Source organism: Phyllostomus hastatus, unplaced genomic scaffold (genome assembly GCF_019186645.2).
Source record: "Phyllostomus hastatus isolate PE091 unplaced genomic scaffold, TTU_PhHast_1.1 phas_contig_196, whole genome shotgun sequence".
Lineage (NCBI taxonomy): Eukaryota > Metazoa > Chordata > Mammalia > Chiroptera > Phyllostomidae > Phyllostomus > Phyllostomus hastatus.
The window spans coordinates 2068356-2093359 of NW_025333709.1; the positions used below are offsets into that span (position 1 = coordinate 2068356).

At 68.3% G+C, this 25004-nt stretch overlaps 1 protein-coding gene across 18 annotated transcripts in view; it reads left to right on the plus strand.

Moving 5' to 3' along the window:
• Positions 1 to 25004, plus strand: part of ABLIM2 (actin binding LIM protein family member 2) — an 87190-nt gene that overhangs the window by 34858 nt on the left and 27328 nt on the right. For 4 of the 18 annotated variants that reach the window (XM_045834060.1, XM_045834059.1, XM_045834063.1 and 1 more), the window contains exons 6-14: positions 1917 to 2010; positions 9368 to 9455; positions 10611 to 10669; positions 13324 to 13368; positions 14881 to 14958; positions 15765 to 15911; positions 17417 to 17449; positions 18952 to 19072; positions 20936 to 21034. In XM_045834060.1, the coding sequence (XP_045690016.1) occupies positions 1917 to 2010; positions 9368 to 9455; positions 10611 to 10669; positions 13324 to 13368; positions 14881 to 14958; positions 15765 to 15911; positions 17417 to 17449; positions 18952 to 19072; positions 20936 to 21034 (764 nt within the window). The remainder of the gene's footprint in view (positions 1 to 1916; positions 2011 to 9367; positions 9456 to 10610; positions 10670 to 13323; positions 13369 to 14880; positions 14959 to 15764; positions 15912 to 17416; positions 17450 to 18951; positions 19073 to 20935; positions 21035 to 25004) is intronic. The other 14 variants (XM_045834069.1, XM_045834073.1, XM_045834074.1 and 11 more) reach the window with 7 other exon arrangements.

Here is a 25004-nt window from a genome sequence, read left to right on the forward strand (position 1 = left end):
CTGGTATGCTCAGGGCATGCATTTCAGTCCCGGGCTCAGGGCAGAGAGACGGGTGAGCCCCAGGGCACAGGCGACGGGAGGGTGAAGGGTGCAGCTCGGGGACGGAGCCAGCTCCAGTGACGGGGCCTCCGGGCAGCTGTCACGGGCTGCCGTGCTCGCGCTGACGCTGAGGGGACAGGGCCGTCACAGGAACTGATCGGGTTAAAAAAACAGTCCTGTGACAAAACTGCACGGACAGAATGAAACACAGGTGCACGCACACGCACGCTGGCACCGCTGCACACGTGAGTGCACGTGCCAGCGCGTGCACACACACCAGCACATGCGCACACACATGCACACATGCACACACGCGTGTGGCTGCACCCGTGTCGCCCTCGTGCGCCCCCTGCCCGGGGCACTGGCACTCTGACCCAGCGGGGAGGGCGTGCGGGGTCCCCGTGCCCTTCCTCCCAGCTGCACGGGACCCCGGGCAGCTCCCGGCAGACCGCTCTCGGAGTGGCCCCTCTGGGCTGGCCGCATCTGCCTGGGGCGTCGCTGGCCCCTCGGCCGGGGCTGTGGCTGCCATCACCGTGGAGGGAGGGGACGACTCCTGGGCTGCCGGGTGGCCGGGCGTCAGGACGGAGTGAATGGCCCAGCCCCCCAGGACGCCCTGGCGGCTCCGTGGCAGCTGGCCCACGCTGCGCGCTGTTACCTAGCAGCCTCCAGACTCCCCGAGCTGACGAGGAGGGCGTTGGCGTTGCCATGGAGACAGTGTCTTTGAACCTCCGGGCGTGCTGCACAGGCACCCATTTGCGGGGAAGGGCAGGGGCCCTGAGGTCAGAGACTGCGGTCCTATGAATGAACGAAGGGCTCCCCCCTGTGAGGCTGGGGTGGGGGGTGGCAGCGGCCCGGCGGCCCGGAGGCTTTGTCACCGCACGCAGGCCCTCCCCTGCTGCAGGCCTCCGTGACCTAGAGGTTGACCGTGACAACGCCGCAGCCGCTGTCACAGGAGCTCCTTGCTCCGCGGGTGCTGCACTGGGGCTGGGGGCCGGCATCCGCCCCCCTCCCACGACCTGCGCCCCGGTGCTCTCCTCGCGGCTCCTCCCGCGGGGGCCCAGTGTGCACGCGACTTGCCCTGGGCCACCCAGACACCCAGGAGCAGTGCCCCCAATGACGCCTCATCCGTCACTGATGTCCCAGTGCCATCGCCCGTGCCCAGGGCGGAGTGGGCATGCTGTATGTGGGTATGGGCGTGTGGTGGACGGCCTGTCGCCCTGTGTCCCCCGGCTCCCCCCTGCACAGGCGCAGGAGAGGCCTCTGCTGCCTCTCGAGGGGCAGTGAGGCTCCCTCCCAGCTCACCTCACCACGCCTGCCCCCTGGCGTGTGGCACCCCTCAGGCCCGGTCCCCGACGCAGGCACCGTGGTCACATGCCCTTTCAGGCTCAGGTTTTTCCAGGGCAGCCAGAGCCCTTTGGGGAGGAGCTGGAGGCCACCTGAGGAGTAGTCAGGCTGTTTCCCTCCCTGGGCGTGGAAGGGGGGGTGAGGGGGGGCAGAATGAACCGGAAGGAGCAGCCACATCTGCGGAAGCGTCATCGTTTAGTTCTCAGCCGCGGCTTTCATTCCCTCGGCTCAGCCTCTGCACCTGCCAGCAGCCCCTCCCTCTGCTGCTGGGTGTGTGGCCCCAGCTCTGCGCCCCTCAGTTTCTCCATCCGTGACACGGGGCCATCCGCGTGGTCCCTCCGGGGGCTGGTGTGATGGTGGCGAGGCCGAGCCCCGGCCTGTAAGCCCCCCGAGGAGCACTGAGGGTGGTCCCGTGATTTGCAGGAGGAGGAGGAGGTGGGCTGGTCCCCCTTGGCCGGGGCGCCCCTTGCAGGGGAGGGTGGTGCTGCGGTGCTGGGGTGGCCCTGCCCGCCCTGACCGCCCGCTCGTTGCAGGGACGGGCTGCCGTACTGCGAGGCCGACTACCACGCCAAGTTCGGCATCCGCTGCGACGGCTGCGAGAAGTACATCACGGGCCACGTGCTGGAGGTAAGTCCCGCCCCGGCGGGCGCCGGGCTCGGCCTGCCACGCGAGGCCCGACAGGGGCCTCGAGGTGGCCCACCGTCCTGCGTGTTGGTGCAAGAATCTGTACCCAGAGCCTGGGCCACCTTGTCCCCCCACCTCCGCCAGGGGACACCGGGAAGTGCATACCGCCTCCTCCAGGAAGCCTTCCCGGTGGCCTCACTCCCCAGTGCATGGATAGAGCTGCAGAGGTGGGAAGGGCGCGAGGTCCTGGGTGCCGCCCTCGGAGTCCCGATGGGCAATCTGAGGCCTGGAGGACGTTGGGTGAGCTCAGGGGGCAGGACGGTGGCCCTGCAGGAGGAGACAGGTGGATACCCCCGGCACACGGAACGCTTCCGGGGCGGGCTCTGCTGGACGCTGCCTGCGTGATGGTGGCGTGGGCCCCTCCCCCTGTGAAAATAGCATGTGTCCCATGCTTTCCTAAGTCTGTTCAGGAAGATACGTCCACTGGGATGCCCGGGACCGAGCTCCGCCCACCCCCGTCCTCCAGCCTCTGCCTCCCTCTGTAACCCCTCCTCCGCTCGCGCTGGGGCAAGCAGATGGATGGACCGTCCGGGGCCTGCCCCTGGTCCCTGGGGGAGGGCACAGGTGACCAGAGGACCTCGGGGAAGGGGCCCTGGCCCGGGCAAGGTCCCAGAAACAGCCTCTGGGGTGAGGACAGGTTGGAGCCGCTGAGGGTTCCCGCGTCTCTGCTGCAGTAAGTGACAGCGAGGTGAGCACCCTGCCTCCTTGCATGTCTCGTCTCCCTGGAGGCCGAGTCACAGCCACAGCCGCCAGGTCACCCGCCCGGCACGGTCACAGGCACCCGAGGCTCCTCGGGCGCCTTCCAGAAGGTGCCTTCCGGGACCTCCCCGAAGGGCGGTTCACACTCCTACGGACAGGGTGGGCGCCCTCCCCACCTCCCCCTGGGAGGGAGTGTGGCCTTGACAGGGTCCCCCGCCAGCCTGGCGTGGGACGGGTGGGGGGGCCTCGCCGTCCCACCCCCGTGAGCCTCCTCGGTCCTTTCCGTCCCTCGTGGCCGATCGCAGGTGCCGTGTCTCCGTCACAGTTCGCCGCTTCTGCCCCTGTGCACGTTGGGGTCTCCACGCTTTTCTGTCTGACTTGTGGGAGCGGGTCTCAGGACAGGATGGCTGACACTTGGTCCTGTGTGTTCCCGGGGCACGGTCACACCTGCCGTTCACGCCCGAGGCCTCTGAACCCGGGGGACCGATGGGGGCTCCTCTCTGGGCACCCTGCCGTCGCCCCTCACCGGGGCCACCCCTCTCTCCGGGGGCCCCTCGCCTCTCTCCTCCCCCAGACCTGGCTGCACCCAGCTCCCGGGGCTCCCGCCCAGCCCCGCACCAGCGCCCCGCGCCGCGGAGGACCCCGGCAGGGCCCCGCCTGCCCCACTGCACCCATGCGCAAACCCCGTTCCTCCCTGTTGCCCAAAACGCCCTTCCACTCCCTCCTTGAGACCTTGCACCCTCTCCTGGGGGGCTCCCCTCCCCCACAGGGACCCCGTCTTCCCCTCGACAGGGAAAAGGGGCCAGGTGTCGCTCAGGGCTGTCCGGGGCTCACGCTCTGTGAGCTCCCCCTCACTGCCCTGCCCGCTCCTGCCCTTTCTGCCAAAGGTGCCACCCTCCTTCCCTCGGCCCCCAGCCTGCCCCTCCCCCACAACCCCCACCTGGCTCAGGGCCCCTCCCCCCAACCCCCCCACCTGTGCTCAGGGCCCCTCCCCCACAACCCCCCACCTGGCTCAGGGCCCCTCCCCCACAGCCCCCCACCTGGCTCAGGGCCCCTCCCCCACAACCCCCACCTGGCTCAGGTCCCTGCCATCTCCTCCCCTCCCTTGGGCACACGCCTCCCCTCTCAAAGGCTTTAACATAGCTGTCACTCCCATTGCAACAACAAAATCCCACAACCTCCAAGGGAAGGGAGCCCCCCTCCCTTCGGAGCCCAGTGCCCCACGCGGTGGCCATCCCCTGGCCTCCGAGCCACCAGCCTCTTGGCTCAGCCCCCCCGGGTCTGCTCTCCGGCGGACTAGCAGGGCAGCCCCGGATTGCGGGAAGACCGGCCCCCCTTCCCCCCACACACAGTGTGTGGTCCCCCGCCCCGCACCCCCTCTCAGAGCAGTGCCACACGCCTGGCACCCGGCACCCAGCTGGACGTCGCCCACAGGGAGGGCCCCCCGGGGGTCCACGGGCCGCACCCAGTCAGACGGCTGGACTCGAACCCGGGCCGCCCGGGCCCCTGGTGCCCGTTCTCCGCGCCCACCGCTCGGCCTCCCCCAGTGCAGGGGCACTGTTCACGGTTCTGCCTGGGCTCTCAGCCTCCAGCCACGTGGCGACACCACCGGGCAGCCCAGGTGGGGTGCCTCCTAGGCTCAGGTGGGCTGAGCGGGCCTGGCCTGCTTCCTGACAGCCGCGGGCAGTGGCCCCGCACCCTGAGGGCGGGCGGACCTGGCCAAGCCCTGCTGCCTGCCGGGCCTCCGCGGCCCTGAGCAGGTGCCGAGATGGTCAGTAGAAGGCTCCGGGAACGTCCTCAGGGACCCCAGGGCCGTCGCCTGTGAACTGCCTGCCCCCAGCTCCAAGCTGGCCCCTAGGTAACCAATGGGGCGGGGGGGGGGGAGGTCTCTGCAGGCCTCCCCTTGGTGGGTCAGGAAGGTGGGGAGTAAGGTGGCCCCGTCTGCAGAGTCAGCACCCTGATATTTAATGCTGGCCCAAACACGGAGTTGGGGGGCCGGTGCCTGGGATGGGGGGCCTCCCGGCCCGCTCAGTTGCACGGAGCTGAGAAAAACAGGTCTGGGTTTTTCCTCCCGGTCCATCCGCAGTGGAGGGTGCAGGGCCTCCCGGGGAAGATTGATGCTTTTGTTTTCGCCTCTGCTGGGAGCCGGGGCTGGCTGAGTCGGCGGCGGCGGGCTCTGCGAAGCTCTGAGATCCTCCTCGGTGAGGCGAGGCGGCAGCCGAGGGCGGGCAGGGACGAGCCGGCTCAGCAGAAGGGGAGCAGCCGCCACCTCGGCTCCTCCGGAGCCTGGCCCAGCGTGCGCTGGCGCCCGGCTGGGCGGGCAGGGACTCTGGGGGGCAGCAGGTGTGGGGGGGGGTGGCAAGATCTGAAGACGAGGTGAAGGATCCAGACCCCTCCCGGTCACACTGCCCGGCCAGCCGGCCTGTCCCGGGACAGGGCCCTGGAGAGGGGCCGTGGGACCGGCCCGGCAGACTGGGCTCTGGTGCCAGGACCCCATGCAGGTAGGAAGCCTGGCCAGTCCCTTCCGAGGGCCGGCGGCGGGGCGGTGGGGGGGGGCACAGGCTCCACACTGGGCTGCAGGTGGGTGGGCTGATGGGGAGCAGGGACAGACCAGCCAGGTGTGAGAACCCCAGAACCCTGCTGCTCTCCCCCCAACCCCCTTATTTTGCCCCTAAAATGCTGCTTGTCGCCCAGAGCTTTTCTCAGTGGAGCCCAGGCCCCGTCCCCGCCGCCATCAGGGCCCGAGGTCCATGCCGCCCTGGTCTGCATGCAGCGGGAGTGCCATCCTACTGCTGGGCGCCTGCAGCACCTGCCCACCACCCCTCCCCGCCCCTGCCGCCTGTGGGCCGTGAAGTGTGCATCTGTGTGGGTGGGTGCGGGTGGGCGCTCCCTCCCCGCCCTCCGTCTCCCCGAAACACAGGGGCCTCCCACACTGCGTGGGTCCCGAGTCCTGCACGCCCCGGGCACCTGTCATGATGAGCCTGCTTCAGGCTGGGCACGGGTGGAGGAAGGGGCCTTCGGGGTCCTGTGAGTGCGGGGGGTGGGGGGACTGACAGCTGAGCCTGGGAGCTCGGGGAGTTGTCCCGTGGAGAGAGCTGGGGGTGGCTGGTGACTCGTGGGGGACAGCCCTTCAGCCGGACCTCCGGGACCTGTGTCTGAGGGGAGAGGAGGTGCTGAGTGCGGGGGAGTCCCGGCCCAGGCCTGCTGGCACCTGGCCACACGCCCACATCCTCGCGGGCGCCGCTCTGGGTGGTGTGAGCTGCAAGGCGCCCCTGCGCAGGCGGAGGGGGCGGTGGCGGGATCCCGGCTGCTCCGGGTGCAGCCCAGCCCTCCTCTGCGCGGGAGGTGCTGCTGCCAGAGCCCCACCTGCCTCCCGCTGCCTGCTGTCCCCATGGTAACGAGCACGCAGGTACCTCTGGGACCACTCCATCCGTTCTCCTCCCTTCTCCCCTGGGTCCCCTTCCTTCCGTCTCTCCTTCCCTCCTTCCTCTTTCCTTTCCTTCCCTCCCTCCACCCTTCTTCCTTCCCTCTCCCCTTCCTCCGTCCACCTCTCACCTTACAGATCCTTCCTGAACACTCACGGTGCCCCTCCCTGGGCTGGGGGGCTGCCTCCGTGGAGACGGCGGTGACAGGGCCCCCTGCTGCCCTGAGGGGACCCGGGGGAGGGGGGACGGCCCAGCCCGCTCCCGCCCTGGGTCAGGCGTCCCCTCACCCGCACAGGCAGGTGGGACCTTTGTCATTGGGAGGAAACGAACCATGTGCTCTGAACAAACAGAAGGACGCGGGCGAGGCCAGCGTCTCAAGGCCTCCACTTCTTTGTTTTTTTAAAAAATTAACGGGTTTATTTAAAGCCCACACTCAGGAGGAGTACTTGCTCATCATAGAATAAACCAAAAAGTCATCCACAATGAGTGCCGTCCCCCAGGCGAACCCTGTCAGCGTTTAGAAGTCACGCAGAGACACGCCCAGACACTCTCACACGTGCAGAGACACACACAACACACGAGAAGAGGGCTCAGAAAGGGGGCACGGCCAGCTCTCGGGGTGGAGGGAGGAGAGGGGACGGGTCTCGGGTGTGCGGGGCCCGCCACAGCCAAGGGCGGTCCCTCTGGGTGCCCCGTAGCCCCGTGGGGAAGGGGCTGCCGTCCTCTCCGCGGGGGGGGCTGGGGCTTTCTGGACCCCAGAGACAGGCCCGTGTGGGCGCTGGCTCCTCCTGCATGTCCTGGTGCCCCAGGCCCCCCCTCTGACTCCTCCTGCCGGGGACAGCGCCTGCCTGCGCCCCAGGGCCTGCGCACCTGCCTTCCCCGCTCCGTCCCCTGCAGGGTGACAGCCACTGGCCAGAGGCACAGGGAGCTTCTGTAAACCACACGCTACAAACCTCATGGGCATTAACGTACTTCTAAAGCCTGAGCCCTCTGGAGCTCCGGCTGGGGCTGGTGGCTGCCCTGGCGACACCCGGCGTGGGTGCTTGGGGCCCCTTTGTGGACCGGCCTTGGGAGGGCCGGGCCCTGGGGGGACTGGTGAGCACAGGGTTCTGGGGACGTGGGACAGCCCGGTCACTGTGGCCGCTGTGCGCGGGGACGGGAGTGGCAGTGGGGGTGGACAGAAGGAGCGACAGTACTTTCCTGTTTGACTCTGTGGCCCGTCTTAGTCGGCCGGGTCTGCTGTCGCGAACACTGGGGACCGTGTGGCTTTTCTCACAGTTCCGTGGGGGCTGGCCGTCCACAGTCACGGCACCAGCCCCTGCGGCGGTTCCTGGTGTGTCCCCACGTGTCTCCTCTCGTGAGGAGAGTAATGCCCTCCTGAGACGCTGCAGGGGCCCCGGGGCCAGGCCTGTGCTCCCTTTCCCGGCTGAGTAACGGTCCATTGCACGGGCGGACAGCGTCTTCTGTTGCTCGCCCACGGGTGGGCACTGGGGTGGGCCCCACTCCGTGGCGATGGAGGGTCCTGCTGCCGTGCACACTGGTGCGCCTGTTTCCTGTGGGCCAGTGTCTGCGGTCCTCTCGCTCTGTCCCCTTCGTTTAGGCGTCTCGGAGTGGGGTCGCTGGGTCACGCGGCGCACGGCCCTGTGCTTCCGAGGCCCCCAGGACAAACCACCGTCCGCGGCAAGGCGCTGAGCTGCGTCCCGCCAGCGAGCGGGGCCCCTGTTCCCCCGCAGTCCCGCCCACCCGTGTTTCTCCGGAGGGTCTGGCTCGGTGTGGTCGCCGCCCTCGTGGCTGCGAGGCGGCCCCTCTCCGGGGCCAGGATTGGGGTCTCCTCGGCGGTGCCGATGCTCGGAAACGCTGGAGGTGCTTCTCGGCCGTGGGCGTGTCCGTGGGAACGCCTGTCCCGGTCCTCTGCCCGGTGTCCAGCCGGACCGTGTCTGTCCGCCCTCGGGCTGCGAGGGTCCTTCACACCCTCCGACGACCGAGCCCTGCCAGCGCGACGGTCTGGAACAGTCTCCTGGTCTGTGCGGGCTGTCTTCCTGCTTTCTCGGTCACGGCCTCTGTGGCACAGAAGGTCGTAGGTCGTAAAGTTCCGTTCGCCGGCTGTGTCTGCGGCCCACGTCCCGGTGCCCGGTCCAGACCCACCGCCGGCCCTGGGGCGTGAGATGGGCCCCCGCACGTCCGTCCGAGAGGTCGATGCTTCCAGCTCTCACGCTGGGTCATCCGTCCACTCTGTGCGACGGAGGAGTGCGCATCGCACACGCGCGTGCAGCTTGATATCGTCCCACAAGCTGGACACCACGTGACCAGATCAGGAGAGAGCCTGCCCAGCACCCCCCTGACCCGAGACGCCCGGGCCCCCGGGGATGGCCAGCACCCTGACCGTAACAATGGAGGTTCCTCTCCCGGGTTCTGAGCTGTGTGGGGACGAACCCACGCCTCAGTGTCTGGCTTCTGTGCCGACCCTGCTCTGGACTCCCCTCCCTGACCCTCGGGGGGGGGCCCCTTGGGCCTGGTTGGCGCCGAGGACACCGTGGGGACGGGAAGGGACAATGAGGTGCCTGTGGGGCGCTTTCGCCCCGTGACGTCCTTGTTCACACAGGAGAGTGACCCTCAGTCACACAGGCCGCCGTCCGTCTTAGGGGGCCGTGAGCCATGGGGGTCCGCATCCCCGGTTACTGCAGCGCCCCTCCCCCACCTGTCTGTGGGGTGGAGAAATAGTCTCTGTAAAGTGACACAGTGTTTTGGGGTGATTTGGGGGTTTCTTTGGCATCATGCAGAACTAAGCCAAGCCAGCAAGTGCAATGAGTTTAGGTCATATCAGTATTCATAGTTTAATCTAATGTAATGGGTTTTAAGAGTTGTGAAAGTAATAAATGCTAATTGAGAAAATCGAGCAATGCAAAGACACGGAAGAAAATTGCTAACTATTTTTCGCTTCAGCTCTCCAGTCCCTCCACCTGGGAAAGAATGTAGCTTTGGCCCCACCTCCTGCCCCACCCCCCCACCCCCGCCTCATGAGGGCGGCTGGCCCTCCCAGCCCGGGGGGGCCCCCAGCGGGCAGACCCAGCTTCCCCACACAGCACCCTGGAGCACTGCCGGACCTGGGCCCCAGGGCCCCCCGCCCCCCGGCGCCCCCCCAACCCCCAGCTGACACACACGCTCTGTCCCCGCAGGCGGGGGAGAAGCACTACCACCCCTCGTGCGCGCTGTGCGCCCGGTGTGGCCGGACGTTCGCCGAGGGCGAGGAGATGTACCTGCAAGGTAAGAAGGAAGCGCCCCCCCCCCGCTCGACCCCCCCCAGGGCAAGACACGGGCGCCCCTGGGCCCATTCCCTGGGCCGGGTGCGGACGGGCAGGCTGGGGCGGGTCTCCGGCCAGTTGGGGATGGTGCCCCCCGCCGAGGAAGAGGGAGGGGATGCCGGGGGGGGGGGGGCAGGGCCCGAGCAGGCTTTCCTGAGCAGCGTGGAGGGCAGTGGGCGGTGGGGGGACGGGGTGGTGGTGGGAGGCAGAGCCCGGGACCGGGGACGGCCTGTGTGTGGCGGGTGGGGGGGGGTGACCGCATGCTGCCCGGACCCTCCCCGAGAGGCCCGGGGGGATGGCCGATGAAGGGACCCACCGCCCCTTCTCAATGAGGTCTCTGTCTCCAGTGACCGGGGCAGCGGGGCCAGGCCAGTGGGGGCCTCATGGTCCCCAGCAGGTGGCCGTTCGATGGCGTCACGCAGCACTGTCCTGGGGGCTGGGTGCCAGACAGGCCTCCCTTTCTGCGGCCGAACCTTGCGGGGTGATGTCAGCGCGATGGCCCCGTCCCCAGCGTTCCCTTTTGTTTCTCGAGTCTCCACCGCGGAGCCCGTGAAAGGGGCTCCTCGCGCCCCCGCGGCGCTGGGCTGTCTGGTGGGGAGGGGGCGGCACCCCGGCCCGAGGCACCTGCCCCCCCCCCGTGCTGTGATGGGTGCGGTCAGGCCCTCCTGACCCCAAGCGCAGTGGTGCGGGGACAGCGGCCTGGGGGCGTGAGCTTGCCGTCTTGGGCACACTTTTAAGCCCCTACTGTGTGCCAGGCCCCGTGTGGCTTGTCTGGGGATCTGAGAGTGGGATGGACACAGCCCCCACCTTCACAGCGGGGATGGCACAGGCGGGCCGTGAACCCAGCTGTGCGACCATGGCCATGAATCCTGGCCCCCCAGCGGACCCAGCCCTGGCTGCCACGGCCGCGGGCGGAGGATGCATGAATGAGCAGAGTGCTCTGGGCCTGGGCCTGGGGGGGGATGGTAAAACGTGGGTGTGCGGGGGCTCACCCCCCCGCCCCCACAGACCGAGCAGGCTGGCCTGTTACCCGCCCGGTCGGACCCGCCCCCGACCCCCAAGGCCCCTGCGTCCTGGCATGGCACCGACCCCCTCCCTCCCACGAATCCGTCCCCAGGCTCCTCCATCTGGCACCCGGCGTGTCGACAAGCGTCCAGAACCGAAGACAGAAACAAGGTGAGTGGAAGTCGCTCGCTTCCTCGGCGGCGTTCTTCACTGTCCTGGAGTTCAGGAGACGTTGGCCGGCTCCTGCAGGCTGTGGGGTTCAGGTGTGCACAGGGGCGTGGGGTTCAGGTGTGCACCAGTAACTCTGAGGGCCAGGGCAGGGTAGGTGGGGGTGGGGGGCAGCCGGGCTCCCTGCCCGGGCCTCTGACCACTGCATTTGTTCAGTGGATGCTAACGGCTGCGTCGCTTGGGGACAGCGTCGAAGTCAGCGGGTCCCCGAATGACCTCCAGCTTTTTGGCCAGTTCCCAGACCCATCTAGAGAATTGCAGGCACTGGGGTTTGGGAGGACGGCAGCCCACCCACCTCCCCCTCCCACCTGCTGCCCCCACCCCCAGGCCGGACCCGGCCCCGCTGCCGGGGGACCCTCGTCGCCGAGTCCTGCGTGTCCCCAAGCGCAGCAGTGCTGGGCCCCGGGGAGAGGCAAGGAAAGGAGAGAGAGCCGCAGGATTGCTGTGCCCCCAACTGCAGGGACGCGGGGGCTGTGGGGGGAGCTGGTGACATGCCGGTTTCCTGGGGCCTGGCCACGAGTTCCCCATGAACATGGATGCATGGGAACCACTGCTGGTTACCCTGCAGAGCTGGGGCCAGGGGTGGGACCTGGCGGTGGCGGCAGGGCTGAGGCCTCCCGGGGCTCCCGGGAGAATCCACTCCTGTCCTTCCGGGCCGCCCAGACCACCGCCCCTGCCCTGCGGTCACGCGGGGCCCCCCCAAGAATCCCGGACGACCTGCCCCTCAGGCTCCTCCGTCCCTCCCGTCTGCAGAGCCCCCGTGGCCGCACGCGGCCGCAGTTGCGGGATCGAGGAGCTGGGACGTGGGAATCGTCGGGGACGTTGCTGCTGTGCCTCCCGCGGGCGCAGCGCTGCCCGTCACAGTGTGTCTCGCACGCAGCCAGGGTGGCAGGAGGCAGCACCCCACTGCAGCTGCCCCTCCCCCTCTCCCACAGCCGATTCACTCCACACGCTGCCCCCGCGCCGCCCGGCCTCGGAGATGGACCGGAGCCGCGGCCCCTGACCCTGCAGTGACCTCCCGGCCCCACCTCTGGGTGGGGGCCCCTCCGTCCTAACTCGGGGGCCAGCATGCTGAGGGGCCCTCGGACCCCACCCAGGCGTGGGCGTGGGTGCAAGTCAGACTGACCAGGGAGCAAGGGGGCGCCCTAGGACCACAGCAGGCCCACTGGGGGACAGGCCAGGGTGGCCAGCACTGGGTCCTGGACTCTGGGCTCGGCCTCGGGGCCCGCCGAGAGCCTGGTGTGACCAGCAGCCCCTGCTCTCCGCCCAGAGGCCAGCCCGGAGGAGCAGGGCCGCTGGCCCCACGGGAGGCAGGCAGCCGTCTGTGCGCTGGTGGGGCAGTGAAGCAGGGAGGGGCCGTTGCCCAGGGCTGCACAGTCTCCGTGGCTTCCTGGGCTGTTCTCGAAGACGCCTTGGGAACATTTGGGGCGGAGGCCAGTGGCCTGAGAGCAGCTGCCCGCCCAGGGCCCACCCCTCCATGCCTGGGACGGGGTCCAGGCCCCTCCGCGCCCTGCCTGTCCCTGCTTGTCTCTTGTTCCTCGCCCACCCCCACGTCCCAGCCCCGCCCCAGCCCCTCAGAGCCTGGTCTGTCTCGCCCGGGAAATGAGAGTAATCTCCGGGCCGGGGCCCCGGCCAGCCAGGGTGGGTGGGGCAGGCCCGCATGGTCCTCCCTGGGCGCTCGGGTGCCCTGGAGACCGTTGCCCGGCTGGCAGGCTGCTGTGGACCGGGTGGCAGGGAGAGAGGGCCAGTTGCTGACCGTGAACCAGCCGGATCCAGTCGGATCCAGTCAGCTCGGCGGGGTCGGCGCCCGAAGGCCGCCAGCCCCTGAGCCGCACGCAGCAGAGGTGCCTCGGGCCCCGTTAGCTCTCTGAAACCGGCCCCGGGTCGAGGTGGCCCCACTGTGGGCTAGCAGCTTGTAGGAGAACTCACCTGCCCGTCCTGGGGGCGTGCCTCTCAGTGCCAGGCCTGGGGCGGGGTGGGGGGGGAGGCCCTGGGAACAAACACCTTCCCTGCTGTTGGAGTCCAGCTGTGCCTCTGCCCAGCTGTGCGACCTCAGGCCAGTCACCAGCCCTCTCTGAGCCTCTGCCCCTCAGCTGAGACGTGGAGAGGAGGGGGTATTGACGAGACATGTGGGGAACCCCATGAGATCCGGGCACCCCAATCCCTTTGCAGACAGAGCTTCCCAGGGGCCAGGCTGAGGGGCAGGGTTGGGGTTGGGGAGCTGCCCAGCCCCTCCCGATGCTGTGGGCGCACCAGGGGCCTGGGAACACGGTCAGCACGGGTTCAGTGGTGAGGCCACCCTGGGCGAACTGGAGTCATGGCAGAGAGAGAGAGGGAGAGACAGGACCCAGCCCCCCGACCCCTGCCGGCCCTTGGAGGCCTGTGTCCCGAGGGGACGGGCAGACCCGAGACTGTGCTCCATCCAGCGTGCAGAGCCGCCGAGTCAGGGGGCCCGGGAAAGCAGGGCAGGCCTCCAGGAGGCGGCGGTGGCACCAAGCCGGCGGTCCTGGAGCAGGGACAGGGGCGGGCCAGGCTGCCCAGCGAGCCCGGGCAGAGCCAGGCAGCAAGCGTCATGCCCTCTCCCTCTCTCCTTCTAGATGCAGCCGCAGGCGCGCCTGGGCGCCGCCCCCTGTGCCTTCCAGGTTGGTGGGCCTGACGCCCAATCTCGGTGTTGTCCTGTGCTCGCTGCCGCCGTGCTGCGTGGGGGGGTGGGGGGGCAGCTCCACGGCCTGGGTCCGTGTCCTGGGCCGCCCTGGTGGCACCCGGACTGGGGCCGACAGCAGAAATGCGTCTGCTCCCGCTCCCAGAGGCCGAGGCCCACGGCCACGGCGTGGGCAGGCTGGCTCCTCCCGAGGCGCCTCTCCCGGGCGCTGTGGCGGCCGTCTGCCCCCGTGTCCTCACGGGGTCGTCCCTCTGTGCGTGTCTGTGTCCCAGCCTCTTCCTGGAAGGGCTCTGGTCCTGCTGGGTCAGGGCCTGCTGGTGAAGGACCCGGTTGAATCACAAAGCAGTCGTGTTCCGGGTCCTGGGGAACAACCTGGGGGTTGGGGCTTCCGACTGTGACCTTGGGGGGCACCCCTCCGCCCATACTGTGGCCCTGCCCGGGTTGCTGGTGCTGCAGCGGGTGTGAGCCCCTGATGGGGGCGGGGCAGAACAGCAGGGGAGGGGAGGAGGCAGGGCGGAGTGGGGGGAGGGGGTCAGGCTCTTGGCTGGGAGCCCCTTTGTGGAGATGGGCCCCGTTTAGACGGGGCAGTGGGAAAGCCCGGTGGGGGTGGGCCGGACAGGGGTGAGGCTGGGCCCGGTGGGCGGAGCTGCCAGGCCCCGCCCTGCAGGTGGGGGTGGACACAGATGCAGTGACCGGGGTGGGAGCTGGAGAAGGACAGTGTCCACGCAGACGTGGGCGGGCCTGACGTGGGGAGCAGCAGGGATAGGTGGGGGCAGCTGCCAGCTCAGGGGGATGGGTAGGTAGGAGACATGGTTGAGGGGGGCACTCGAGGGGCAGGCTCCGTGTGTGACGGCCACAGAGAGGCCCCAGGCCAGAGTGAGGGCTCCCTGGTGACAGTGGCCAGTGGGGACCCCAGGAGGCTGTTTCTGAGACACACTGGGGTGCGGGACCAAACATGGGGTCACTGCCAGTGCTGCTGGTACCCAGAAGGGCACGGGGCGGGGTGTCGGAGGGGCGAGAACTCGGGCTGGAGACTGGTCTTCAGGGCCACGAGACTGTCCCCAAGTCTGACGACAGAGCCTGGGTGGGCGGGCGGGTGGGGTGAGCCGCCCCAGGTCCCCGTGGTCCAGGTGGGAAGGGGTGTCTCTGAGCTGCATGCTTCTGCGCCCAAGACAGCCTTCGCCACGGGCGCTCAGGGCCCCCCAAAAGCCCGCCGCTCGCTCTCGTCCCCCGGAAAGCAGGGCACTTCCGGGCCCTGGCAGCTGGGTGGCCGCCGGCGCCGAGGGCGTCCCTCCTGTGCCCGAGGCCCGTGTCACCGCCGTGTGTGTCTGGTGAGCTTCCCAGCGGTCCATCCGAGCCTGCCTGTGCATCTCAAGAGTTCTTCCACCCTGCCAGCCTTTCTGTTGCCGTGTGACTGTCACCGTGGCCTCCGGAAGGGCCTTTGTGCTGACGTGCTGTGCTTTCAGCCTCTCCCTGTCCCCTCCGTTCCCAGGAGACCCGCACGTCCTCGGAGAGCATCGTATCCGTGCCCGCGTCCAGCACCTCGGGGTCTCCCAGCCGCGTGATCTATGTAAGTCGGGTTCTCTCTGTGGAGGGCGGGGAGGGGCCGCGGCCTCCGCACCCAGCAGCTGGGGCCTGAGCAAAACCCCAGGGCACGCGTGGGGCCGGGCAGCATTGAGAGTACCGTGCGGATCTGGGTGTGTCTCCGTGGAGGGTGTTCCTCGGGAAGCGTGCTGAGAACCGTGCAGATTGTGTGTCCCGTGTTCATTCGAGAGGGTGTGTGCACGCGTGTGAGTCTGTGTGTGTACAGGTTTGTGTGTGCGTGTTCGCATGTATATGTTTCTGTGTATGCATGTGCACTGCTGCACACCCATGTGTGCATGCGCATTTGCACGTGCACACACGGGCACCCGAGCACATGTGTCTGTGCACATGTGCTCACACGGGTTTGTGCACATACATGTGTGTCGTGTGCGTTGTGGTGTCTGTGTGCTTGTGTGTGCACACATGTGTGGCTCTATGCACACGTGTTTGTGTGCACACATGTGTGTGTTTGCATGTGCCCGTGTGTGTCTGCATGCACACATAGGTGCCTGTCGGCATTTTCAGGCCACCCACGGGGTGTCCCTGTCTGCTGGCCCCTCATCAGGCACGTCCCCGGCCTCGGGTCTCTGGCCCCGGAGCTGTCTCCTGGGACCACCTCTCCCGCTCTGCGGAGAGGCAGCGGAGGCTCAGGGCAGGCACTCCCTCAAGGCCACGGGGTCTCCTCCGTGGCCAGGCGTGGGGGCCCAGGCTGACGCGATCTCGGGGCCCCTCTGCGCGGCCGCCCCTGCGCGTGGGGCTCACCGCGCCCCTCGGCCCCTCCTCTCCTCGCAGGCGAAGCTGGGCGACGAGATTCTCGACTACAGGGACCTGGCCGCGCTCCCTAAGAGCAAGGCCATCTACAACATCGACCGCCCCGACATGATCTCCTACTCGCCCTACATCAGCCACCTGGCGGGCGACAGGCGGAGCTGCAGCGAGGTACGGCCCCCGGGGACCCCCCGCCCCCCCGCCCCCCGGCCGTACTGCTCACTGCTGCTCGAGACGCTGGGCCTGCTCTCCCCGCGCCGGGATGCGCTGCGCGCCCCCTCTCTGAGGAATTCCCGCCGTGCTCTGCCCCAGACGCCCCCGGCAGACCCCGTCAGACACACTGAGGGCTGAGCCTGGACAAGCCCCCGGCTCAGGGCCGGGGGCAGGAAGCGTGTGTGTTCAGGAAAATGATACGGATGAAGTGAGAGCCCCTTCGTTTTCCCAGTTTGGGGTGATGCTCATAATGTGTGAAATGCATAGTTTCCCTTTATTCAGAACATTCCGGGCCTTGCTCCACCGCCCCCCGCCCCCAGCCGTGGCCTGTCCCTCCCTCTGTCCCCCGACTTCCTGGAGCCGGGGAGCCCGGGGGCAGCGTCCTTTGCTGCTGACCTCTCGGCCGCAGCCGCCCTCCTCCACTGAACGCGGGCCTCGCTGTTGGTCCCGGGTCTCTCTCGGCGCTTTTGAGATTCCCGTGAGACCACGCACGGTGCCCGTGGCAGGCAAGAGCATCTGCCGGCCGGCAGCCGGAGCGTGCGTGCTGTTTGCGTGTGCGTGCCGGCAGGAGAGCGCTGTCCCTCCACCCGTGTCCCCGGTCCCCCCACCCCTGGCCCCAGCCCCTCCTGTCTGAGTGTCCCACAAAGGCCCTCGTGGGAAGTGGCCGGGGCTCCAGGCGCCATGCGGAGGAGGCGGTGCAGTGAGTCCCGCCCGGCCCTGCTGACGTCCGGACACTGGCCGCTGTCATAGCGCCAACGCAGCCGTGGGGCTCAAGGGCAGGGTGGGGAGGGTGAGGCGGGCACAGCTTCCCTTGCTCAGAGGCCAGCAGGTGTCCCCCGCAGCCTCACCGCCACCGACTGGCTCTGCCCTTGGGGACTTATGGGACCCCCAGGAGCTGGGCGATCAGCTCCGTGGAGGGTGGGAGGGAGGTCCCCATGTGCACCCCCTATCGTGTGCCAAGCTGGGCTCAGGGCCTCATGGTCCAGCATCTGGTCTGAGGCCGAGCGGGAGGCCCCAGAATGAGGTCGGAGGGGCCCGGTGGCGGTCATTGTCTCTGGGAGCAAACAGATGTCTGTGGGACAGTCGGGGCTGACCCGCTGTGATGGGCTGGTCACCATGCCCTCAGGACCCAGGGTCACCCCTGGCAGAGCGGGCCCGCACCCACACCCCGGGACCGACACACTTCCTTTTGGGAAGGTGCCTTCTTGGCAGGAGAGCGCTGGGGTGGGGGTAGGGGGGCGGCCAGTCGGAGACAGGCCCCGGGGCTGGCACCAGGCAGTGTCCTGGGTCCTCAGGGCACCATCGACCGAGTGTCTCCAAAAAGACAGTTTCAGAGCCCGTGGTGGGGCCCGCTCCCGCGAGGAGGGGGCCCCAGTGTGAGTGTCTGTGCCCCGAGCCGTCTCTCCCACACGGGCGGCTGCGGGGGCCGGGGTGCTGACGGCCGCTCTGTGTTGTGTCCGCAGTCCCCTCAGTTGTTCTCGCCGACACCGACGGAGGTAAACCGCCGCCCCCCCCACCATGTGCTCGCGGTGCTGCCCCCACCCCCGCTGTCTCGACAACCGCCTGCCGCCCCCAGGAGGGCCCCGGTGGCTCCTGGCCGCGCATCCGGGGCCCCGGAGCTCCGTGCTGGGGCGCCCTCCGGGGCGTTGGCTGTTTCTACAATCCCGCCTCACCCGCATGCCCCCGCCCGTGCATCTGCCTGCCCTGCGAGAGCAGAGCCCCGGGACTGCCTGCGGTCTGGGCCACGGCTCCCCCCCAGGGACCGTCCGGGAGCCTGGGGCAGCCCGGCCCCCTCCTGCGCCTCCGAGGGGGACACACAGGGAGTCCTTGCGGATCAACGTAGCGTAGCATCCGGAAGCGCAGCAGTTGTAGTTAGCAGCCACCCAGACTCCAGTCTGCGTGGGCACCGCCCCCGGGACCCAGGAAGTGGACAACCTGTGGGCCCCACGGCAGGTGGGCTGAGGACACAGGACGCCTGTCGGGTGCGGACTGGCCCAAGGGCTGTGCGGAGGGGCCCAGAGACAGGGACTGGGCCCCAGGGCTGCAGCCGCCCGGGCCAGCGCTGTCTCTGTGGCCGGGGCGGGCCGGAGGACTCAGGGGGCAGCCCCGGTGGGTGCTGGCAGGCGCAGGACCTGCTCGAGGCGTGGCCTGAGCGGGAGGGTGGGGACGGGGCACCCAGGCCAGCTGTAGGGACAGTGGCTTGGCCCCTTTGGCTGAAGAGCGAGGCCTGCAGGTGGCCGGTGACTTTGGGAAGGCGTGGGAGCCTTGAGCGCCAGACCCAGACTCTCCCCGGCTCATCCCCACCCATGCTGGCCTCGGGGGCCGCGGCAGGACACTGGGCTGGCTTGTGTGGTGACCGGGGCGGCGTGGTGCGCCTCGGTGGGGGGGGAGGGGGAGGCCTGCAGCCTGCTCTTGCCCTGCACCGTGTGCTGTGCCATCTCACACGCCCGCCACCCGCTCTGCCGCCCCAAGCAGGTGCTCATGCTGCTCGCACAGAGTCCGCATGGTCAGTGCTTGTGGTGCTGACTCAGCCAGGCTCCGGGCCCAGGCCAGGAGGGGCGCCTTCCTCCTCCCCATGCCTGGGGACCCCCATCGAGGCTGGGGCGGGTACAGAATCTCACTGGTTCTCAAACTGTGTTCCAAGGAGCTTTGGGTGCTGGGAAGGATTGGGCGGGGCCCGGGGGTGGGGCTGGAGCTGAAGGATGTAGGAGGAGCAGGTGCCCCCACCGCTCACTGTAGTGGGGGCCCAGCACAGGAGCGGCTGTTGGGAGGGTGGGGTGCACCTGCCATCCTGCACCTGGCAGGCGGGCGTGGGGACCTTCAGCACCAAGGCCAGGCCCCCCTGGCTCTCGTCCGGGGGCCTTGTGGAGTCAGGCTCTGTCTGGGTCAGGAAAGCACACCCCAGGCGGGCCGGGGTGGAGGGTGGGACGGGGGCCGAGGGTGGGAGAGGGCGGGCGGGTGTCCGTCTCCCTCGTTCACCGGGCTGTCTCCCCCACAGGGGGACCAGGACGACCGCTCCTCCAAGCAGTGCCGGACCTCCAGCCCGAGCTCCGCCGGCTCGGTCAGCCTCGGGCGCTACACCCCGACCTCACGGTCACCCCAGCACTACAGCCAGCCAGGTACTTGGCCCCACGGCTCCCTCCCCCCGCAGCGAAGCTGTCTTCTGGCTGCTCTTCTGTCCCGAATCCGCCTCTCACACGACAAGGGGGGAAGTGGTGGGCGGGGCAGAGCTGCCGAAGGCCCTGGGGAGCCTGCTCACTCGGCGACCCAAAAGCAAGGCCCCCCACTGGGGCGGGGAGGCCGCCGCAGGGGCGGCTGGTTCATCTGCGGGCAGGGGGCCTGGGCCATGGGACACTCGAGGCAGGACTGGGCACGTAGCCCGGGCAGTTGATGTGTCCACAGGTGAGGTGTCAGGGAGAGACAGTTGCATCGATGGCGGGAGACACGAGTCAGTTAGTTCCCAGCTCGTGTGGGTCTGGGGAGGAGGCTGGAGGAAGGCGGCCAGCGGCCGGGAGGCAGAGTCCAAACCCACTGACACTTCACCCGGGCTGGGCCGGCGGCCCCCAGGGCGTCCGTCTCGTGGGAAGGCTGGAGAGAGGCAGCCCAGCTGCTCTGAGCAGGGAGGAGCCCTGTGCTTGGGGGGTCCCTCTGCCCCCTCCCGCCCCGTCCCCCCCTGGTGCCGGCTGCGCCCTGCTGCCCCGTAGCTTCCAGAACTCCGCATGGCCCTCGGCGTGTCAGAGCCACAGGGACGCTCCACGCACAAAAAGGGCGCTGCCTTTTTGAGGGATTTTTCCACACTGCTTCCTCCCCGGCCAGCTGCTGCATGGCTCCATCTCCACAGCCTCCGACCACAGCTATTTTTGCAGCCTCGGTGGAAAAATCAAAGCTCACTCATTTGCAAAGTTATTTTTATTGGCTCCCTGCAATGTGCCTGTACATCCTGCTCAAGGACAGAGGTTTGGAAAGGGGTGAGTGAGTGAGTGAATGAATGAATGAATGAGTGGTGAATGAGTGGGTGAGTGAATGAGTGGGTGAGTGAATGAATGCATGAGTGGTGATGAATGAATGAGTGGGTGAATGAATGAATGAATGAATGAGTGAGTGAGTGAATGAATGAATGAGTGGGTGAATGAGTGATTGAATGAGCGAGGGAATGAGCGAATGAGGGAATAAGTGAGTGAATGAATGAGGGAATGAATGAATGAGTGAATGAGTGAGAGTGAATGAATGAGTGAACGAGTGGGTGAGTGAATGAGTGGGTGGGTGCGTGAATGAGTGAATGAATGAGTGAGTGAATGAATGAGCAAATGGGTGAATGAGTGGGTGGGTGAATGAGTGGGTGGGTGAATGAGTGGGTGGGTGCGTGAATGAGTGGGTGGGTGCGTGAATGAGTGGGTGCGTGAATGAGTGAGTGGGTGGGTGAATGAGTGAGTGGGTGAATGAATGAGTGAGTGGGTGAATGAGTGGGTGAGTGAGTGAATGAATGAGTGGGTGAGTGAGTGAATGAATGAGTGGGTGCGTGAGTGAGCAGGCCAGTGCGTCAGGGAGTGAAGGACAGTTGGCCTCTCCCAGGGCCCCTCTGCCGGCCTCTGACCCCGGTACTTTGGGTCCCGTGGTGACCCCCAAGAGCCAAGACCTGAGTCTCAGCTGGAGAGGCCGGGTGACTGCCAGGTGCCAGTCTGCACACTCCCCCGCCCAGCCAGCTGCTCTGCACCTGCTCCCTGATCCCGAGGACCCCCAGGTGGGGCGCCGGGCGGGGCTCAGGGCGCCAGCAGTTCCCGTCCCCCGGAGGGAGCAGCGCCCTGGCCCCGAGCCTGGAGCAGGCTGGGGCACAGTGCATGTGGCGACCCCCCTCAAAGGCGTGTGTGCCCTCTCGGAGAGAGGACGCACACGTGTCCCTGGCAGGCGGGGCCCAGGGGCGGTCTGCGGCTCCGAGGCCGGCCGGCCCGTGCGGACTCTGACTTGCTCTCTGTCGCCCGCAGCTGGTACTGTGAGTGTTGGTACCAGTAGCTGCCTGTCCCTGTCCCAACACCCAAGCCCCACCTCCGTGTTCAGACATCATTACATCCCCTACTTCCGAGGTAAGGCGCGCCGCGCCGCGGGCTCCGGGTGCCGCAGGGTGTCCGCCGCGTCTGTGTCTCGTGTCTGTGTCGCCGCATGGCTTCCCCGAGCCCCGTGTCTCACGCCCCTGCTCCTCGCTCTGTGTTCGTGAGTCCAGGTCTGTCTCTGTCTGTGTGCGAGTGTCCCTGGCAGGCACACGCAGGTCGGTCCCTCGGCAGGTGAAGGAGCGCGTGGCGAGGAGCGGGGTGGGCAGCGGCAGGGAGAGACCAGGACCCTCGTCACCTGCCCTTGGGCCCGCGTCATCTCATTCCCCGAGAGTCAGCGCCGCAGGGCATAGGGGCTGCAGGTGGCGGCCGTTGGGACCCAAAGCTGAGGCCTGAGGAGGGCAGGGACCAGTCCCCAGGGTGGCCCCGGGCAGGACGCACGCCCTGTGTGGCTCCCACTCTGGAGGCTTCCCGGGGTGCGGGCCCACCCACTGTCCACGCCCCTGCACAGAGGCGAGGATGCGAATCCCACGCCACCAGGGACGTGGCCCAGCTCCCGTTTTCCCACACGCTGTGGGCTCGGAGGCGCCCCCCAAATTTACGCGTGGGAGCCCCAGGGTGACGACGATCAGAAAAGGCGCCTCAGGAGACTATTAGGGTCACATGAAGTCGTAAAGCTGAGACCCTACTGCCAAGGGACTGTGGCCTTGTAGGTGGGGGACAGGCTCAGTCACTCTGCACGTGTCAGGGGGGAAAAGCCGTGTGCACGCCAGGGAGGGAGCTCTCTCCAGAAACCGGGCCAGCCAGACCACCGGCGGCGGTGCCACAGGAAGCGAGGGCCGGGTGTCTAGCCAGCTGCCCGGCACTCTCTCAGACACTTGGCCTGGGCAGAAGCAGCGGGGATGTTCTCACTGAGTCCCTAGCACACCAGGTGAAGTTCCCGCCCCTACAGCTGCTGAGAACGTCCCCAGAAGAACCTGGGTCCCCAGAGGGGCCGGGAGGCAGGCACAGCTCAGCCGCACCGCACGGTCACCTGGTGGCCGTCCTTGGTTCCCGTGTGTCCGTCACCACCGCTGGCCCTGTGTGGCCTCGTCGGGTGCACTGAGAAGAGCACCCCCGGTCCTGGGGACCACCATCCCTCCCCGTCGTGGGCCTGTCCCCACCCCTCACGGCCCCCACGGGACGTACGCACTCTCCCGAGAAGCAGCGGGGCAGCCGCAGGGCTCTGCTGGGCGTACCCGGGCGTACAAAGGGCTCACCACCAGCCAGAGTGAGCTTGACTGTGAGACAAGTTGCCTTTGCTGGAACATCAGAGGCCCCCCCACAGCTTCCCTCCCCCACTTCCGGCAGGGCAGTCACAGCGGGGGCTGCTCCCCCTCGCTCCCTGACAGCTGGGCGGGCTGCCCGGGGAGCCTTCCGGCCGAGACCCGCGCCCCTGGGGCCTAGAGCCGGAGAGGCCCGCGGCGCCCCTCCTCCGCCCCTCTCCGAGTCTCCAGCCTCCGGGGCCAGGGTTGGCCAGGAGGGGGCCTCAGCCAAGGGCGGGGCAAGATCATCACAGACATACAAACGGAGTGATCGGAGCAAAGGGCGGCGTGCAGTGACGGGCGACCCTCCCGGAGGGGCGTGGGGTGCGCGCACCCGGGAACTCCTCGCTGCCCAGGGCGGCTCCACAGCAAGGCGTCTGCATGAATTAGAAGAAGAAGGTGTCCCTTCCACGGCCAGCGCCCCCACCCGGTCTGCCTTCTCGCGGAAGGACGGCCTCCGTCCGGGACCACCTGCAGCCGAAGCCTCGAGCCTGCTCAGAAGGGACCGCTGTGCCTTTTCAGCGCCCCCGCACGCCCAGGCTCCCCTGGTTCCTCACGTCTGCGGATGTTCACCGCCGGAGCCCGAGGGAGGCTGGTCCCCGGAGGAGTGACCGGAGCCTCCCAGGCCGCTGGCCCTGGACCCTCCCGGCCCTGTCCCTGAGGAAGGCGGCCGTGGTTCAGGCCCCCCGGGGCTGCCTTGGACATTCTGAGAGCTGCCGTGGCCACAGAGCCGCGACTGGCCCCGTGTGGGGTCAGCGTGAGCGGTGCGGTTTATTACAGTGGACGGCGGAGAAGGGACTGGTCAGCTTGGGGCTGTGGCCCCGGGGAGGCTCTGCCCCGAGCCCTGACCCAGGAAGGGTCTGGGTGGGGGGAGGGGTGGATGGGGGGGCTCCAGGTAGGGACAGGTCGGGGGGGGCCTGGGAGGAAAGGACTCCAGCAGAGAGGCGTCTGGGCCTGGGACCACGAGCGTCTGATGGCTGGTGCAGAGGCCCCGGGATGCCAGGGGGAGGTGGGCACAGCGAACCAGTGGGGCCACCTCGTCCGTGTCCCCGGCTGTCCCTGGGTCCCGGACCCCCTGAGCACCCGATGGAGGCTGTGGGTCCCCCTTGGATGACTGTGCACACGCCCGTAGAACCCTGCTGTGATGTAGGGGGACACCGCACTTGAGGCTTGGGGACGGGGGGGACGAGAGACCTGTGACCTGCAGAGTGGGTGGTCCGAGCAGGATGGGGGACGAGGGCCGTGAGCTCCAGGCAGAGAAGAATGGGCCCCCCCAACCGAGGCCTCTCGGGTGCCGCCGCGGGCTGTGCCGAGTCCGCGCCCAGCTTAGAGCTGACGCCCAGTGGGTGGGCCTCCCTTCCGAGCCCAGCCAGCCACCAGATGGACCTGGGCCTGCGGCCGTGGTCTCTGAGGGGCCCCCACAGCCTGGAGGCCTGGAGGCGCCTGCTCCCCAGGGTGGTGCAGGGGTCCTGATGAGGGGCCACAGCTCTGGAAGGCTTTGTGCGGGGCTGGAGGGAAAAGCAGGGTCACACCATGAGGGGGTGGAGAGTCAGCTGCCTGAAGCCCCCTCAGCACCGACGGGTGGAATGGGCGTCCGGGCGTGAGAAGATGCTGGGAGTTCGTCCGCAGCCCCTTTGTGGCCTCCCCCTGGTGTGGGCTCCACTTGGGGCCCGTGGGAGCCCAGCCCCCGCTGCAGCCGCTGCAAGCCCCCAGGGCCCCGGCGCACCCCATCGGGGCACGAGCTCTCCCTGAGCCGGCGGCACCGGCCTCGTCAGCTGCCGCGCGGCCCGCCGTAGGGGGGCGGCCGTGTCACCCAGGGGTCCCTCAGCTTTAAACAGCGGCGGCGGCTCCGAAGACGTGTCTGGAGTCCCGAGGGACCCTTCCCTCTGCCGAGCGGCCGTGTGGGAGGCGGTGGGGCGCGTCCCTCGAGGGGGAGCGGACGAGTTGTGCTCGGGAGGGCTTTCTGCAGTGGGTCAGCCGCACACCTTGTCCCCCCCTCGGTGTCTGATGCCATCGCGCACTGTCTGTGCCCTCATTCCGTACACACGGAGGGGGAGGGGGGGGCGTGGCGGTGGGGGGCGGGGCGGTCTGCATGTGCAACCTGACAATCCAGCCTCGGTCACGGAACAGGAGTTACAAATCCAGACGGGCTAGATGGGCCAAGAAAGCGGAGACAGGATGCTGTCCATTTAATTTGCAAAACAAAAACAAAAACAAAAACGTGATTCAGGAACGCGGCAGCCGGTGGACGCCAACTCTGTCTCATGGCGCCGCCGTAGCTGGTAGAACCCCACACCGCGGCCCCTAAGGACGGGCGCTGGTGGGTGCTAGCCCTCGAATCCTGTTGAATGCCGCCTTGTGGCTTCTCCGGAAGAAGCAGCATCTCGTCATACAGGGACACTCGGGAAGGGGGATCTCCACCCCAGCCACGGAGGGGCGGCAGACCGCTGCACACACACCCCCCACCCCAGGAGCAGGGGGAGGGCCAGGCCAGGCTCCCCGTGACCCGGGAGCCCTGCGCCTTCACACGGGGAGGTAGACCGCAGGCTCGAGGTTGGATTAGCAGGTCGGGGGCCCAAGGTGGAAGTGTCCATGGGGAATAAATACCCCCACCTGGGCCTGGGGAGACCAAATCCCCGAGGATACATTTTCATGCTCGAAACGCTCTGCTTCCCCCCCCCCCCCCGCCCGCCCGCCTGCCC